At 36.7% G+C, this 19,964-nt stretch overlaps 1 protein-coding gene across 14 annotated transcripts in view; it reads left to right on the forward strand.

The window, feature by feature from the left end:
- Positions 1–19,964, forward strand: part of dmd (dystrophin) — a 2,654,580-nt gene that overhangs the window by 2,142,930 nt on the left and 491,686 nt on the right. For 12 of the 14 annotated variants that reach the window (XM_039745194.1, XM_039745193.1, XM_039745197.1 and 9 more), the window contains one exon: positions 18,455–18,627. In XM_039745194.1, coding sequence (XP_039601128.1) covers positions 18,455–18,627 — 173 coding nt within the window. Of the gene's footprint in view, positions 1–13,603; positions 13,649–18,454; positions 18,628–19,964 lie in introns of those variants that run through there. The other 2 variants (XM_039745205.1, XM_039745206.1) reach the window with 1 other exon arrangement.

Here is a 19,964-nt window from a genome sequence, read left to right on the forward strand (position 1 = left end):
CCTGAAAGTAAAGACTACGAATCCCAACAGCTCCCCCTGGCTGCCAGAATGGAACCCAGCCGGACTTCCCCACAGGAGTACAGATCCCAGCATGCCCTGTGGGTGTCTGTATGGGAAACCCAGCACTACTGTGTTCATCTCCCCTTTTTCTTTCATTGCACTACATATATATAAGAGAGATTCATTTATCCAAAGAAATTAAATAATATTTGGAAAATATTAATATGCGTTTGATACAGTAAAGCCAAAATTGCTACAGTATATTATTTTCATCAGTTCTTTCTGTGTTACTCTTTTGCAATCACTGGTTTCATTTCTTGAAACTTGCAAAGTAAGGGTTTTAAAATGCCTTAAAGCCTTGGGAACCATGAAAAATTGCTTTGAGATTTTGCATGACTACAATAAGTGAATTGAAAAAGAATAAAATGCAATATGTTATTATTTTGAAAAAAAAAAAAATTAGAACTATTGCTTGCAAAGTTAGGGCTTATTTTTTCCTCTGATCTTCCTTTGTATAAAATATTACTGTTGCATAGCTAGGTCTTTTTGTTTTATTTAAATTATTTTTTTCTCTTTTCCATATTTTGATCATCTTACAATGGTTAGTGCTGCCGCTTCCTCAAAACTCAAGAGGCCAGGTTTTAATGTTAGATGGATGGATGGATGGATGGATGGATGGATGGATTTTGTTAATCTATTTATAGGACAAAGGACGTTGGCGGAGAGGTGCGAATGGATTTCCGGTGGGCCTGATATACAAGTTTTTTCGTAGGCTCTGGTAATTCTAGTGCTAAAGCTATATTTTGCACTTCACGTACACCAGTATCTACTGTACCCATCTATCTGTTGTAAATGTATTTCAGTTTGTTGCTGAAATCAATAAAACATCACACAAAACACCATATAAAAACATCCTGTAATGATGTACTTTTTATATACACGTATGCAGGCTTGAAAAGAAGAACATGCACATCATCAATAAGACTTTATGATCACTGCGAACGTCATCTCATCAATCCTCAAACCCACCTACTTTTTCTTCCTTATTTGTTACATATTGCCTTGGATTGCTGTGAGTCTTATCATTTTCCTCCAGTCATGATTCCTGATAGGAGTCAAAAGCTTAGTAATAAAGAACTATTTTAAGATATGTGATTCATTTTCTCCCTTTGTGGATTTCTAGCTACCTATAGCATATTATACATATTTACTTACTGTACACGTATGCAGCATAATGAAAGGCTGGGGCTAGGACACATTCCACATAGTAGTGGAGGGTAGTTAATCACTAAGGCTCTTTTTACTTCCTTAGATATCTGAAGAAATCCTGGTGTTTTAAAGTTCACTCACTTCTGTAGGTGCACATTGGAGTCCATCCTCATTTGCTGTATAACATCCTGGTAGAGTATGTCATTTCTTTATTACTGACACACAGCTCCCATCTGAAATGGGTACTGATAACACACACACACACACACACACACAAATTCACATGGAAAATAAAAAGGCAAGCAATATTTTTGAAGTCCTGCAATATCCAGCATGGACACATTTATTTCTCCAGCATTTGTTTCACCAGCAGTACAAGATCCTTGCACTCACCCCATTAGTTTTAGGGACAGTTTTTATCAATAGATCGACTGTTACATATACTGCGTATGTATTTCTTGTACTGTATATAATGTGCAATGTTAATTTTAACATACAATATTGTATTCACTCTCAGTGTTTGTGTTCCTTCTCCATTCTTGGTATTGTCCTTCTATTACTACTGCATGGGAAGTACTGTATTTCATTGTTCTGTGCTCACATGGTAATAAGTCCAAACTTAAAAGCAGTTCCTGTTTTTTGTGCTTTCTTTATTATGGAAATACATTGGAAAAAAACAATAAAAAAGTTTTGCTCACTCTGAACGTTCTTTATTTCTATTGGGTAAATTAAGATCTTATATTGTTAAGATCTTTGGTAAACCCATTGCACTGTATTTTGAAAAGTGTAGCATCGTAATTTCATTAGAAATATTTCCATTTTGAGATTTACAGCCTATTCATCTTTAAATCTTCAGCCATCATTCAGGATTGTGATGCCAATGATGTTCCTCATTGTACTTCACCCTGATTATTACAAACTCTACCGGCTTCTGCTGAAAGTGCCAAGCGTGAAAGTGATGTGAGACTGTTTTTTTGCCAAGCTACTGTGCTCACATTTTTTCCCACAAATATTTGATGAAGATCCCTTCATGCCTGTCATTAGGAATACTGTTCTCTGGCTGCCTGTTTAATCCATGTGAAATCCATGGTCTCTTTTTTCCTTTTTATTATGATGTTGAATCTCTTGTTCATTTTAACTGAATTTGTATAAATTTTAAGATTACTACCTTATATCTTATGTCACAGTAGAAGCCAAGCAGTGTAGTTATTTTCTTTGGACTTGGCAGTTAGGCTTCCAAATGTGGTTTTCTTTTAAATTGTGATTGTGTTTCAAAGCTAGTCAATGTAGTAGATTTTCTTGCCCATTAGCTCCATAATTTTTTAGATTTTCTGCAAAACACGTTGAGGATGTCACTGTAGTAATAAGCTATATAGAAACTGGAAAGTGCAGCTGCATTTTTCGCACTAAAAACTGTAAACTGTAAGAATGCCTGAGGTTTTCTACATTTCATTCATGCAAATATTCCATATTTTTTCAATCTCTATATCGGTCTGAATAATGAATGCTATAATGACCAATTTCCATCTTTTCTGACTTGATTTAGAAAATATAATGAAATGAATGAATGAATGAATAAGCTATTGTCAAATTTACTAGAAAGACCTTTTGTGTCTCTGCTTGCAACCATCTTGACTCAAGCTAAAACGTTGTTTTCTTTTCTTTTCAGAGTGGCTACCATTGGCCAGTCTAATATATTATCAAAGTTATCATACAGTTCTCTGGCGTTTAGTGGTTTTTCATACCTCCTAGACTTCTGCTTATTTCCTTTCAATCTTTGTATCACAATATTTCTGCTCTGAGCCTGCCTGCTCTTTACTTTACTTACCCTACAGTTCTTACTACACTCTTGGACCACCCATAGGAGTGTCTGACCCTTTTACTGACATTCTTTCTAATTCCAGGGATGTAAAGAACTGGCAGAGCAAACAAAAATCATTCAGATAAAAAAGTAAGAGTACTTTTAAAGTGAGCTAACAGCATGCTTGTGATAGATAACTCACAATGCAAGCAGCTCCATCTGTTCGGTTATTTTGTGTGAATGAAAACATTCAATTAGACTTAAAGTAGAAAATGTGAATGAGCACATAACTTTTTTTTTTAAATGCCTTTCCAAGGGTAGTCCCAAAAAATGATTTGTAAACAAGTAATCTAATTTAACAAAGCTTTAGAGTGTACCTTTTGCATAAATGAATGCTATGACATCACTAACAGGCACTGACGAAAGGTCCCTATAACATTAGACTGCTTCTGTTAGTTCAGTAATCTAAGCTCTGTTGACTGATATTTTTGGCTATGTCATAGTTAGGCATTTGCTTCACCTATTGCTTCCTTTCTTTGGCTTTTGTTTACCATGACACTGCCCAAGTCAAACTGAGCTCCACTTATTATGGCAATTTAGTTTTTTTACTGCAACTGTGTTTGTCCCTTTAATTGTGCTCTGACTTCCTGCCCTTTCTCTAGTGGGCATAATGTCAGTTAATTATATTACGTTTACCTGGTACATGGGGCTTTGCACTATAAAGAGGGGAGCGGTGCATGTGTAAATACTTGAGTTTGAATCCTGCGCTTATGTGGAGTTCATACATTCTTCTTGTGTCTGCATGAATTTTCGTCTTACATCCTCAGAGATGTTAGACCATTAGATCAATTTTGACTAGAACCGGTCATTCAGCCTAACAAATCCTCATCAGTCCTATTCACCTAATTATAACATATAGTTGAATTTGACGGTTCCTTACTGTTTACCACACTGCTATGTAACTTATTTATTTGATTATATTTTTCTGTGTAAAAAAATAAAATTCTACGTTTTTTGTAAAATTTACCCTTGACAAGTTTTCATCTGTGCCCCTTTGTTCATGTTAATGTAACAGCTGTACATTGTATTGATTTCCTTCATAACTGTGAACACTTTATTGATGTCACCTCTTAATCTCCATTTTGCATAAACTGAAAGAATTCAGCAACTTCTTCAATTTCTCTTCAGCACTAATATCCTTTAGTACTGAATCAGCCTACTTGTTCCCTGCTGGAGTTTCCCTAGCACTGCTAGGTCTGTTTTGTAACATGAAAACCAAAACTTCAGTTGACACTTCCTTTGACTTATACTCCACTCATCACCTAAGATACTATTAGTTGCCTTAATTGCTTTTGTACAATGACTGGATGAAGGTAGTGAACAGTCCACTATGAGTGCTAGATCCTTCTCAAAAGGTGTACTTTCAAATTCTAAAACTCCAATTGTGCCTTAACATCTAACATTTGTACTTTCTGCGTGTAGCACTTAATGTTTACATTTGTAAATGTAAATTTGCCAGTGTTTGAATTCTGTTCATGTCCATCTGTAACAATTCAGATGATTCTAGATTATCTGCTCTTCCACCTAGTGTGGAATCATCTGCAAACTTAATTAGATTATTATTTATATCAAGATCAAGATCATTTATGGATATTGAAGAGAGCAGTTACCACCACTTAACAATTCTTTAAAATCACCTAATTCTGAAAAGATTCCTTGCATTATTACACTTCCTGTGTTTTACATCCATCTACAATACACACGCTGCACCTTGAACTCTGCTTCTCTGTTTGATCACTGGCCTGGCAAGTATAACTGAATCAAAAGACTTCCAATAAATGAAGATATTTCATTTTCTACGCACATCTCTGACTGTATGCTTTGTTGCTTTTTAATAGGTGATAATATTGGTGAAATGTGATCTCCCCTATCTAAACTAATATTAACTGTTCACTAATGCGCCATTTTTGGTATGTGTCATTCATTTTTTCCTTACTAATTATTTCCATTAATTTACTAATACTCCCATTTAAATATATCAGTGAGGATGTGTTAATGAGAGGTGTCAACAATGGTCATTTTTCATTGTCTTGTGTCCAGTGCTCCCAGGATGGGATCTAGTTGCTCTGGAACTCAACAATGGATTAATTTGGATCTGAGAATGTTATATTATGTTATGTACATTTTGAAATATAAATTAAGTTTAGTTGCAGCTGAATTGTCTTTGGTGAGTCTGGCATAAAATGATACAACGTTTTAGGTACTGCATTACTTCAGGTCTTGATTGATCAAGTCAAAAACAAAAATAATAATTACTTTGCAATCGGGGTGGCATATCTGTTATTGTGGACTTAACGTTATATCAGCAAAGTGTATTATATACTATATATATTATATTCTATACTATACTAGAGATTCTTTCACAGCAAACATGTCTATCTATCTATCTATCTATCTATCTATCTATCTATCTATCTATCCCCAGTTCAGGTCTGGCAAGTGTGGTCAGGATAGTGTCTGTTTTCTGTGATCTTGAACTGTATTAATTTGGGTCAAAAATATTTAGGTCTAGCTACACTATATATCATACCTACCTAACTTCCCATACTTCACTGTATCATACAGAATATGGCCTACAAGCTAAATTGTTATATTGTCCCCATAGCTTAATTTCTCTTTGGCCCAAATCAAGTTTCATCACCATGTCAACTCTCCAGTTTTAGTTAACAAAAATGTGAGTAGCTCAATTAGATTTTTTGAATAAAATTGTCAGGCACAAATATAGTAAATAAAAAATACAGCATAAGCAGATTAGGTGTTGTGGCTAATGTAGTATCACACTGCTACAGCGGGGCACACTTGGAGCATCCCTACTTAATTGAACTGATTGAACTTTCTGGGCTCTGAGCTCTGCATTATCCACACAGACATTGAGCCCTAAAGATTGCCCCAAGTAAATCAGATTAAACCCTCATGGTCACTAATCAGTTACCTACACCCATTTTTTATCTTCTCTCTCCCTCATGCTTCTACGGCTGTCTTTTTCAAAGGCTGACCCTAATTATGCCTGTTCACCCTGTACTTTTCACATGTGGCAATTTACACACTAATTAGAGGCATTTAATTAATCTGCTATTGCAGCAGGTAGCCAAATGTCAGTTACTGCTACTCTCCAAGACAATAAAATTGTATAAATTGCCAATTATGTCTGTTAATAAAGTTTTTTTCAGTAAAATATAAACCATTAAAGTAACTTTTTTCAATGCACCTCCTTTTCTTAATGCTGTATGAATCTGTTATCGAAGTAATATTTTTATGCAGGCTTCAGACCTTAGCTAAAATGAATTGTTGATAAAAATGTATTTTCTATCATGATAAGGAATGCAGGGCAGTAGCTTAAATCTCATTTTTTAAGGTCAAATTTTTTGGCTGACGCTAACATACAGAAAGAAAATATATAGTGCTGAGTAAGTCATAATAAAAAGAGCAACTGAAGCGTTTGAAGGAGAAAGACAATTGATCTTTACAATGGCCTGAAATAAAGAGCATAACTAAGTAAATAAAACAGTGTATGCCATTTAGGAATACACATTACTGTCCTGATCAGCCATACAGTATATACAGTTTATGCAATATCCTTTCAGTCCACTTACTCCAAAACACATGTTTCAAGTTAATGGATTAAAGATGTGTTTAGAATAATCTAATGTGTTCTGTAAATAACCACAACTGAAAACAATATAATTGTATTGGAGGGTAATATGTTGTGTTGGTGTTACTGATGTTCCCAAAAAGAGGTGTTTAATCTCAAAGGGCACCCTGGATATCATCGAGATGAGCTGCAGCGCACGGCTAGATGGCTCCAAGGGCTCTGAGGGCAGATAAGCAGGCGTTTATTAGAGGAATCTGTGAGTAAGTGACACACCATCTATGGTCTAGTGACCCACATACTGCTTACAGAGAAATCGAAACATTGCACACATCCGAATCTGTTCCTTGGTGAGTCGCAGTCAGGGTGGGTGAGGGAACGGTCCTTACGGATGACGCTTCAATTGTGACCCGTTGATCTGACTACTTTGAGCAGCTGTTTAGCGCTGATCCTCCTGCGAGGATGTTGGACATCTCTGGGTCCACGGTTCTTGAGGCTGATCCTCCAATTAGCTGTGAACCACCCAATCTCATTGAGATTGCACAGGTGATGTACCAGCTGAGGACAGGGAAGAATCTGTCATATCTGAGGTAAACTTCTCCAGGCTGGTGGTAAGACTTTCCTCCTTGCATTGCAAATATTTGCTTCCATTTGGGAGATGGGTGTCATCCCAATAGATTGCAAAACAGGACTTGTTGTCCCTAACTTGAAAGGGAAGGGTGATTGTCTGGATTGCGACAACTACATGGGGTGTAACACTACTCTTGGTGCTGAGTAAAGTCCTTGATAGGGTCATCCTCAGTAGAATCCGTGATCACTTGTTCACCTACCAGTGACTGGAGAAGTCTGGTTTTACTCCAAAGAAGTCTACCATTAACCACATCCTGGCAGTCTTGGAGTTTCTTTGCAGCCTTTGTCAACCTGCATAAAGTGTTTGACTAAGTTGATCAAGCTGCCCTTTGGGACATCCTGAGACTCCGCATGATCCCCTCAAAGTTTCTGGATATCATGGCCGGCCTGTACACTGGTATTGTGAGTGCCGAGCAGAGGCAGAACCTGTGCATTTTTCCCACTTGATCCTGGGAGGTCGTCAGGGGTGTGTTCTTGCTCCTACTCTGTTCAGTGCTTGCATGGACTGGGTGTTGGGCAAGGATTTGGGGTCCAGCAGCTATGGGGCATCTGTTGGTGAAGAAAGATTCACTGATCTTGACTTTGCTGACAATGCTGTGATCGCAGAGTCAATGGAGGCTCTGGTCATGGCTCTTGAGAGACTGAGTGAGGAGTCTGAATGTATGGGCTTGTAAGTGTCCTGGATAAAAAACAAGATCCAGGCAATTAATGACCTCTTAGGTACGGCCATCAACAGTGTATCTGTCTGCGGAGACAGTGTCAACCTTGTTGAGAAGTTTACTTACCTTGGCAGTGACATTCATGTTTCTGGGGACTCTTCCTATGAAGTCAGTAAACAGATTTGGAGATCATGTGGGGTCATGAGGTCGCTGGGAAGGGGTGTGTGGCACTTCCGATATCTGTGCAAAAGGATGAAGGTCCAAATCTTTAGAGTCCTGGTGCTTCCTGTTTTGCTATATGGTTGCGAGACATGGATTCTATCCAGTGACCTGAGACAAAAACTGGACTCCTTTGGTACTATGTCTCTTCGGAGAGTCCTTGGGTACCACTGGCTTAACTTTGTTTTCGAATGTGTAGCTGCTCATGGATCCCAAATGAGGCACATTACTGGCATTGTGAGGAAGCATCAGGTATGGTACTTCAGCATGTGGTGTGATTCTCTGAGGTGGATCCAGCTCATAGGATCCTCATTGTTGAGGACCAGAGTGAATGAACCAGAGCAAGGGGAGGCCCACGTAACACCTAGCTGTTGCAAAAAGATGGTCATTTCCAGGGGGTGGGACTGGACTGCATGTCTATCTGGGGGGGTTGCCAAACAGGATCCTGAGCTGTTTCCTTATGCGGTGGGTGTGGCAACACACTGTACCAGCGCATGCTTCCCAACCTGACCTGACATGACCTAAGGGTAATATCACAAGATACAGCTGCTACACTTGCTAAGACTGGAGCTTTCATAGCAAGTCAGTCCATCAGTCAATCCATCAATTAATGTGCCAGTTGGTCAATTGATTTATCATCTTTGTTTTGTATTTTGTCTTTATGAAGCACACTGCCATTTGATGTTTTAAAAAAATACAGAAATAACATGCGACAATGCTTGATTGAATTGCTTGATTTCATGATAAAGACAATGTAAAAATACTCTAAATATACATAAAGATATAATGACAATTACAGTCAGCATCAAAAGAATAGGCACATAAATGTCTGTTAGAAAAGAAAATACTTAAATAGGTTTTTCTGATTTGAAATACATGAAACAAAAGGTGGATTTTTGAATGCCATTTTAATATTAACAGTGATGAGCCTTCTGGACAAACCTAGGAAGGAAGATTTCCAGAGAATAGTAGCTCCAATGCTATATAAGCATTTGCTGAGAGCTCCATAATGAGATGTCTGACAAGCTGATGCAGTGGGAGAAATAATGAAACCTAGTCTATGGTGCTGAAGGTTGCTGCTTTGTGAGTCAGAAGGAGATTTTTGAAGATGACTTGAAGCCAATAAAACCAGTTAGTTGGGTGGTGATGTGCTTGTTACATTTTGTCCATGACAGGACTTGGTAGCAGCGTTGTGACGCCCATTTACTCACTTAATACTCTGTGCAGGAAAACCATTGAAGAGAGAATTACAGTAATGCTTTTGAAACATAAGGGAGGTGTCACACATTGTTTCTGTCTTGAAAAGGGAACTGTAGGGCGATTAGTTGAAAATGTTTGGTAGATAACAGAAACTGTTATCAATGAGTTCAATTTAATTAATTGTTATAATAAGGTAAAGCATGCTTCAAATTAGACAGACTATCGTTCCGTCTATTCATTAAGGCATTCTAGGAAATTGTCTTCTGTGAGATCAGTCAAGGCATCAGTTACAGCGCTTTGAATGTTTTCAGTCAGTCTCATTAATTTTAGCCAGTCAATTTTAAGTCATGTATTTGTACATATAACAGCAAACCAATTAAATGTTTCAGTTTCTAACAGTGCATTCATTTCTTGTGGCTTGTCACAATGCCAATTTAAGTAAGTGGTAATGTAATGTAATGTAAACTAAATTAGAAAAAGATCAACTAAACTAAGCCAGCTGACAGCGTAGATGAGGAAAGCAAAACTCAAGTTTATGTAGAAATTACTCAAATACCTGGGAAAATGAAAGCGGAAATTGTAGTTTGCTTAGGCCAATTGGATATAGAGTTTCTTCTGAACATTCTATGATACAACATGATGCTAAAATTTACAATCAATGGAAGTATCCATTCTTGAGGCAAAACAGCTAATATGGTCAATGTAATAAAGGTTCCAAGTGACCAAATTAAGTTGCTAAAGAACTGAAATGGGTTAGTGCAATAGCAAGGTCAGAAATATGAAAAGTGGCAGGCCTTTGATAAACTAGGGTAGACGACAGCATCATCCACATACTGTATCTAAGAAAATGTACTAGTTCTACTACTTAAGGCTATTTTTCATTCTTTTACATAATCTTAGTAAATTGGAGGCGGGTATCAGTGTACTCCCGTAAAAACATTCACGTAATGTGACATACTCTAAGACTTACTCCAACCAGCTTTTTGAGAGCTGACAACCAATGGATACTCATCTCAAAGTATAATGCATTTAATGTAGAGACAAGGAATAATGAACATGCATGTTTGGAACCTTGCAAAGAGATGAGAGGCTTGTTTGATATCTTGTAATTTATATACTAAAATAGAATGGAAAAAATAAATAAAGGGCCCAGATTGGCTGAACTTATCATACTTGTTAACCCTTTGTACAGTGCCGTTTCAATCAGGCAGCATGTTATTGGCAGTCACAAAAAAGAAGCAAGCAGGACTGTACTGGAAGGCCTGCATCCAGACAGTAAATGTAACACGTGCAGCATTTTTCAGTCACATAATTTGACATGGTCCAGTGATAGTTCAGTAACTGTGTTCTGCATATTTGATATACGTTCAGAACTAGAAGTGATGTAACATTTGACATTGGCTTTAACTGAAAAACATATCTTGCTTATTTAGAAGTTAGCTAGTTAAAGAACTCTGCTTGGCCATAATTACATCTAGGTATAGATGTGTTCAGCTAGCTAATGTTATCTGGACAGAGAGAAAACGATTGTTGGAAAATTCTTTGATGTTGCGATGCATGTGGAGACCATTTAGGTGTGTTATATTGTTTGGCTGTAGAAAATTTCCATATACTGTATTCATGTATACACACACACAAACCCAAATGTTGCTACCACTTATATTGTAATACATTACCTTGCAAATGGAACATAAAGTATTGATGACATTTCAGATTTTCTAGTGGCAATGTACAGAAATTGATTACCAATCATATTTGGAAGAATTCCTGAGGAGAGGCTGCTCAGTACCCAATTTTACATCAACAGCAGAACTGGAGATGAGGGTGAGAAATTTCTATCACTGCTCACAATTATACAGTTATCACTATCGTGGTAATTTTTTGTACATTAAGAAGTAGTAATATGTTAGAATGTTGTTGTTCGCTTGTGGACACCACCAAGAAAATTTAACATTGGAAATGTGTGAACCAGAGGCAAATCTCTTTTGTATTATGTGCTTTCAATGTGAGAGAAGTAAGGAAAAGACATAGATAGATAGATAGATAGATAGATAGATAGATAGATAGATAGATAGATAGATAGATAGATAGATAGATAGATAGATAGATAGATAGATAGATAGATAGATAGATAGATAGATAGATAGATAGATAGATAGATACTGTGGATCATCTAAAAATGTGTTAGTAGAGAAGATCTAAAGTATAGCCAGTGGAATGAAAAGGAAAATTAAAATAAAGTTTTGAGGAGAAAGAAACGAATGCGAGGGCAACCGAAGGATAGTTAATATTGAAATTGAAGGAGTCATAAATATGAAAACTAATTGTTGCTGGTAAAAAAAATGAAGTACTTTTGATTGTAGTATTGGAGGGAGATTGGGTGGAAGAAACAAGTTTTGTTGAGAATGAAGAATTCGATATAATTAAAGGTAAGGGACAAGAAAAAAGAGTAAGAAAGGGCAGAGCAGTCTTTTTTTCCCTTAGTAGACAATGCTGCTTTAATTTGGGAAGTGAAATCCTTCACATTTTCTACAACTCTGTGATGGCCAGTGCCGTTTTCTACCCTGTGGTGTGCTGGGTTTTGTAACATCATTTCTAACAAAGGCCCACCAAATCATCAAGCTAATTAAAAGAGCAAGCTCAGTTATAGGTCACACTCTAGATCCAATAACAGTAGTAGCAAATGAGAGAATTAAAACAAAACTGACTGTCATTATGAACAATGCTGCACATCCTTTCTCTGACTAACTAACACTGAGTACTTTCACCCAACGAATCATTGAGCAGATGTGTATTAAGAAACACTACTGGGGTTCCTTTATACCAACAGCAATATTTCTGCACTGTGACAGCCACATCAGAAGTTTTCCTTCTTTTTCATGTGCAGACCATGAAGTTTATATAATATATACTATATATATATATATATACATATATATATATATATATATATATACCCTATGTATGTATGTACATATGTATGTGTTTTATCTACCTATTTTGGTATTTTTGCTATTTCCCCCGGAGACAATAAAGTTGTATGTATGTATGTATGTATTTATGTATGTGTGTATGCATGTCTATCTATCTATCTATCTATCTATCTATCTATCTATCTATCTATCTATCTATCTATCTATCTATCTATCTATCTATCTATCTATCAAGCTATCTTTAAAATGGTGTAAGAAATATCAGCCTGTTCATTCCAAAGCATAAAAATATGATGGGATTGGCAAAGATATTTCTCCTCCAAACAACATTCAAGTAGAAAAATCAGGCATCAGTTAAAAATAGTCACACTGTCATTACTTTGTCACGCTTATCCCAGCTGATGCTCTGTTCTTCCTTTGAATTTAAGTAGCCCCACAGCATTTGAGTCCAGGTTCATGTGCTTCCCTTGTTTGCAGAGGTTATGTTAAGGGATTAAAAGACATACAGTCAGCTTGATTAGAGTGAGTATTTCTTTTAGATTTTCTTCTGTTTCCTCTGGGATTGGTCCTACTTTTAGTCCATTGTCAGTTGTGGTTTGAAATACAGGTAAAGAGAAAGCGTAGGACTAGCATTCCCTTATGCAAAGAAAACGCCATTTAAACAAAGCAAGGACCAGTGCTGTGCTTCATATCCCATTTATCAAACTAAAAATAGTTTCTAAAGATAAATTTAAAGATTGAAAATCAAATCAAGTGAATACACCAGTGCCTCAAGAGCTAGTAACAGAACTCAATATATCTTAAAGAAATCAAATTTAAGTATAATTAAAAAAAGGGGCAATAAAACACAACTTTTAAATGAGGTAGCTTACAATTAGAAATGCTCCCAGGATCTCTCATGAAATATCTAAGCGGTGTGTGGGAAGGTCGGAATCTTATTACTGACTTTTTCTGGACAAAATGTGTGCTTGGCAAAGATATTGAAATTTCTTCTTAAGTAAAAACCCTCTCCCTCCCCCCAGATTATAGAGCAATAACAGAAGAGACTGTTCAGTAGAGACTTGCCACTGGCCTATTTAGTGAATTTTCATTCTCAAGCCTCCTACACTCTCTGCCCTGTTGTCTTTTTTTATTCCAAATGACAAAGTGGCTGTGTATTATCAACCAGTGGGCCTTGTCTGCTTAATTATGTTCTGTCAGCGAATTGTAACTAAGCACCAAAAAGCTGGAAAACTGTTGCTGTGTACAGAGCAGGTGCTTTTAAAGAAAGGGGCAATGCATCGTGGACAACTACTTTGTATCCAGAGTGAAGGGGAAAATGTTGCATAGAAAGACATACTACATTAAGGTCAGAGATCATAGACTATTTCTGTTGCTTTTTTTTTCCTCCAGTGTGAATTGCTTCATAGTGGCACTGTAGAGGGAAGATGACTTATAGTTAGCCTTCTACTGTGTTCTGCTTAGATTTAAAGCTTTGGTTTCATTTTAAGGCCAGAGAAGTGTATGCAAAACTATATTTCTAAAAATACATCTACGTTTATAAAATGTTACCATTGTCGTCCCATTAGAAAGTTATGTGATTGTATTAAATAAGCGAAATAAATACAACTATTTTAGTGTCGTATGCTGCAATTTTTATGTAGATAGAGACTTTATAAAAGTTGTATGTTTGTGTTCATTGTAGTCTTGAGATAATATTTTTCATTTCACAAAAAGCTCACCTAAAAGTCAACACCTCATAGTTCTCCAACTGTGGAGCTACACCTCTCAAATCAATAATACAAGTTTAACTGCTGGCATGGAGCTCACTTCATATTGTACCACTCTATAATTTGTACCGTCATGCTATTAGCAACTATGCTGCATATTTCAAAAAAGTACAAATTTGTTGGAAGTAAAAATGTTTTGTTTACCAAATCATTTTAACGTTATTACATTAATTACCCTTTTACTTTTATTGACAAAAAAAATTGAGACAGTGGAAAAAAGAAACGTTGATTGGGATGAAGTTGATTTTTTATTTGAGAGATGTAAAAAATACATACTCATGTTGTGTTTCACCTGTCCTGTGTGGGTTTAATGTATTTTCATTACTATTCAACTTGTTTTGTCTGATTGTTACTTTTTCTGACTGATATTTATTGCATATTTAAGCCTGACCCTTGATGCTTTTTAAAGTATTTATCTAGGGTGGTTGTGTATTTGTTGCGGTTCATTCTTGTTTAATAATGTATGGCTGCTGTGTTGCTGTTACCATCCACTTTAATCAATGGATAAGTATCTGTGTGTCAGTCCGGTTGCTATGTCTCTTTTATCCAACAGATGGCACATCACAAACACTAGCACTGCTGTTTTGTACCAAATGGCAAATAACAGAGACCTAGCAACTGCATGGACACACTTCACTGCGAACGTTAGAGTTGACCACATCCAACAGACAGAAACTACCAGACAGATAGAAACTAGCTTATCAACCTTAATAAAAAGCTCTGTGTATCTTTCTCAGGCTTTCCAGGTCCCTAAAAAATTTACAGCACAAGGGCAGCTTAAAAATAGTGAATTTGCCTAAAAACACAGGCCAATGTCTGAAGTAAACAAAATGGCACACTGGAAAGATGGGGACAGAGTCAGAGCGAGAGGGTTAGGTACCTACTATCAAAACCCAAGGTTGTGGGGGGAGTCCCCTTCAGAGATATTTCAGAGTGATTGAATGAGTATGTACCATCATACAGATGCAATGTGGGGTGGGAGATTTTACAACAGTGAAAACCATATAGAAATGTGAACAGCAGGGGAATGGGTGCCAGATGGATGACAAAACTTGGTAAAGATGTGTTGGAAGGGATGTTGAAAAATAGCTCGAAATACCATAATGTTTAAAAAAAAAAAGCAACCCAAAAACGTATCCCATGAAAGCCCTCCACCAAAAGACAACGATCTATACTAGCGCGGTTGGGAGAGAAAACCGCAGAACTAGCAACACTTATTACCGTGTCCATCTGGTTGCTATGTATCATTCCGACAGATGGCGCATCACAAACTTTTGTAGTAATGTTGTAATGACAGATACAATGGATTTTATTATTACATGCATTGCAAAATACATTTCAATAGATGGTGCACTGCAAATGTTAATGCTGAGGTCTACGTTGATTATTTAGATGGATAGCACAGCTAGTGTATTAATATTGTTAGTGTATATTTCTGTACACTAGAATCAGCAACAAATAGTTTTCATTGTACTGCAAGGTTTAATAACAGAAGAACTAAGTTGAATTTAGTATTAGACTTTGTAAATGTTTACATATTTTTCAGAAGGTTTAAAATCAACAGAACAGCTATTCATTTTCAAAATCTGGATTTTCCATTATAGTGTAACAGAGTGATAGGGCACTCTGGAAACAACCCTAGGATGACTTTACCTTGTACAACACACTCACATACACACATTTGTAGTCTACAGTATGTGATTTTGGATGTACGAGGACCAGGGGGTATCCACAGAAACACACACAGGGAGAACATGTAAATTCAACCCACATAGTGGCCGAGTCGAGGTTCAGACCCAAGTTGCAGGACTGCTCAGGCAGCAGTGACGTCACCATGTCTCATAAAATGAATACTGGTAATTTCATAAAAGTGTGGTATGCCGATAAAGTGAGTAAGATTGTCACCTTGACTGTAATGTGTTTGAATCCATGTACAGCCTTGTTTTCATACACTTCTGTTTTCTCAGCAGATGTTTTCTTACAGAAAGCTTACAAGTATGATGTTAGGTCAACAGGAGACACTTGTTACGCTACAAGTGTGTAGCTCTGCAGGCCAACAAAAGATAAACACTACAGCCAGGGACTGATTCTACCTTGCATCCTGTTTTGCTGGAACAGACTTCTACCCTATCTGAGACTTAACTAAATTAAAAGCAGAGAAAATGAATTGACAATAGTTAAGTTACTGTTAGAAAAAAATCAGAAAACTTCTTTATAAATTTCCATTTTTTTTAACAGTCACTTATTGTTCTTCCAGAAGTGTAATGCCATTCATCCATTATCCAACCTGCTATATCCTAACTACAGGGTCACGGGGGTCTGTTGGAGCCAATCCCAGCCAACACAGGGCACAAGGCAGGAAACAAACCCTGGGCAGGGGGCCAGCCGACCGCAGCCAGAAGTGTAATGAACACGTGAAACTTTCCTAGATCTTCAGTCATTATATGCTTTAATTGAGTACTCTTTACTAATGTTACAAATAATGGCACTGGTTGCATTGCTAGCAATTGCATTACTGAATTGTAAACATTTTGCCATCCTCCGTATATCCCAGGTCCCATTCATGACATTTTACCATGGAATTAAATATCATCCTGTTATTTACTTTGTGGGCAAGGAATTGATACTGGAAATTTGGAGGTGTAGCCATGGTACCAGTTCCTTCAGCCATCAGTTAAGATTTTAGCTCATGAAATTCAAAAAAGGTTATTGAAAACCTCCAGTAGGTTTCAAAACTATGGGTAGGCCTAGCCCTGGAATTCAAAATCAGGCTACTCTCAAAAAGGCCAGTCCTTTAAATTCCAAAATGAGAGAGTGAAACAATAAAAAATCGTGGCCCTAAAAGAACCAAAAGAGATTTCTTAATAATTGCAAAGTTTATTTGCAAAAAGGGCAACTCCAAAATTAACCAAATCCAAAGAAGAAATCTTTAAACTAAAGCAAAGTCTATAAACCAGGAAATCAGTCCATCCAGCTTACAATGACCAAAACTCAAAGGGAATCTGAGGAAGGAAGGCAAATTAACATGAGCAAATGGTAATGTCTGAGTTAAGAACTGATGTTACTAGAAGGAAAACTGTATGTAGGACACTTTAGGTTACACTTGAAGGCCCTAATTGCAAGAAGGTAAGAAAAGGAAATGGTGCAAAACATCAAACTGTACAATAAAAGAACTTATAGGAGAGTGGGGTAAATTACAGAATTTACAGGAAACAAAAACATAAAATAATAAAGTCTAAATTAAACTAACCTGGTCTAATTTGATGCATTCATATAAAACATAAGGATTTACTTAATAAGTTACAAGTACATAATAAACAAACATAGCTGAGTTAAATATTTGATACATTTAAATGTGCACTACAATTTAAATGTTTAAAGTCAAATATTCTGGATTGTAATAGAGATGTATAATTTTACATCTTTTAATAGAGGCCCATTGAGGGCTACATCCCTTGTAAAGAGTCAAAAATAACTTGTGATCTCACTGACCTTGAAATATTCTATAAAGAATCCCCCATGTGCTTATGTTTGACGCTTGCCATTTTTAACCTTCTAGGAGTCGCTCTTAGAGGGCTAGGACCACAAGTAAAGAATTAAATATTAAAAATATAATCATATTTGTGAACGCTGACCTAATAACAGCAAAAAAAAGTATCCCTCTGCATGTCTACATCACCGATTTTGTCAAAGTTTTATGAAAAGGATTAACTTTGACCCCTTGTATCGCATGAAGGGGTGAAGCCTTGGGGTCAGCTAATGTGGCAGGCACACCTTTAAATCCTTCTAATCTTTTTTGCTGAAGACACCGGTTGGTTTAGTTTTTATCATAAGGGTCCTGCGCAAAATATGCTCAAAAAATGGCCTAATGAGGGTCAAAAATAGGGCGGAACACCAAAAAGCAAAAGCACAACATCTTACATAATTAGACATCAAGACGAGTTGAATGGTATATGAGATGTGGGAGTTGTTTTGTACCATTGAGTCCAGAGATGCCAGACAAAAAAAAGTGATTTCAAAGCGGTGAGTTATTCTTATGAATACAAAACATAGTCTTAACGTCATTTGCACTTTTTATTGAACACATCAGTATGTATTTTGCTTGTAAAGAATTCTTCTGCAACACAGACTGGTTTTTACTTCACCTAGATAATTTTAAACATACTTAATTATTTTACTCAGCCCTTGGGAGAAGATCACATGCTCATATTGGTATGGCTAACCTGGCTGAGAGACAATGGGCCAAAGTAATATTGCTGGTCAGAGTCACATTAGGGTAATGCTAGTTAGTAAAGCTTTACAAAGGATTAAGGATGCAAACATGCAAACAAAAAACAAATTAGAATGTGTAAACTGTGTTTTTTTTTCTCTGTTTGGTTGCTCAGGACCTGCAAGCTGAAATTGAAGCCCATACAGAAGTGTTCCACAATCTAGATGAAAATGGACAAAGAATCCTAAAGTCTCTGGAGGGCTCTGAAGATGCTACACTGCTGCAGCGCCGTTTGGATAACATGAATGTCAGATGGAGCGATCTGCGCAAGAAGTCATTGAATATTAGGTATGTGTACTTTTTTTCTTACAAATGTCCTGTGAAGAGTGGTGGCATTGTTTTCTGTTTTCATGGTTTATTTTACAAAAATTCTGAGATTAGCATCACTGATCTTGAAATGATTGGTTAAATATTGGCTTCAGCATATCCCGCATATCCCTTGTCCACACATAAATGTCCCCTGAAATGGGGTTAAAGGCCTTGTCCAGGTATTTCTCACTGTCACTCTCACTATTTTTCAGTCTACCTTGATCAAGGTTGTGAAATACTTTAGCTGCATTCCATATGGGATAGATGGTAATATGGGCAAAGATGGATAGCCCTGTGCTGGAGCATAAGCTTTTAGAGTCTACACAACGGTCACCCTCTTATGAAATAATTGACTGCTTCTTCTGAGAGAGCTGCTTTTCTTAACATCTCTTGAAATTTACAAGATGCAGTTTTTTTCTTCAGAGATGTCATTTATATCTTTCTTCATCTCTAATGAAACCAGAATATTTACATTAATGTTTGAGTGCTTTCTCATTCATTTTCTAAGCTGCTTACCTTGGGGAGGGTTAGAATGGCCCCAAGGTACATTGGATTTGTTTTCATTTCTCATCAGATTCCCTAGCTCCCCATGACCAACTTTTATGACTTTGTTATGAAAGCTGATATTAATAAGAAACTAGACTAGACTAGAAATAAAAGCTAAAGCTGAAAGCACAAACTGGTTTGATGTACTAGACATGTTGTAGAGGTGGGCTTAGGTAAGAAATTAGTGATGATCCAAGAAGTAAATTCTTAATGAAAGCAAAATTTAAGAAAACCATTATCCTTTAGAATAATAAAGCAAGCAGGCTTACTTAATAATCATTCCACAGCTCACAGTCTAATCTCAAGCAGCAGAGACAACGTGTGATTTTTTTGAAGTCATTAGTTATATATCGAATACTATATTGAAGCACCATAAAGCTGCTTAAAGGTGTTTAAGCTGCCATGGTTGATTTGTTTCAAACCTATTTTTGTTAAACTTGACTTACTTGTATGGAATGTTATTTAATTTTATCCATCCATCCATCATCCAACCCGCACCTAACTACAGGGTTACGGGGGTCTGCTGGAGCCAATCCCAGCCAACACAGGGTGCAAGGCAGGGAACAAACCCCGGGCAGGGTGCACACACTCACACCCACACACCAAGCACACACTAGGGACAATTTAGAATCGCCAGTCCACCTAACCTGCATGTCTTTGGACTGTGGGAGGAAACTATTTGATTTTAATAAAATCAAAAAAATGTTAAAAAAAAAAAAAGTTGGCATGGTATGTCTTTGGATCATTGCATTTCCATCATATAGCAAATC

The sequence above is a fragment of the Polypterus senegalus genome, chromosome 2 (genome assembly GCF_016835505.1).
Source record: "Polypterus senegalus isolate Bchr_013 chromosome 2, ASM1683550v1, whole genome shotgun sequence".
Taxonomy (NCBI): domain Eukaryota; kingdom Metazoa; phylum Chordata; class Cladistia; order Polypteriformes; family Polypteridae; genus Polypterus; species Polypterus senegalus.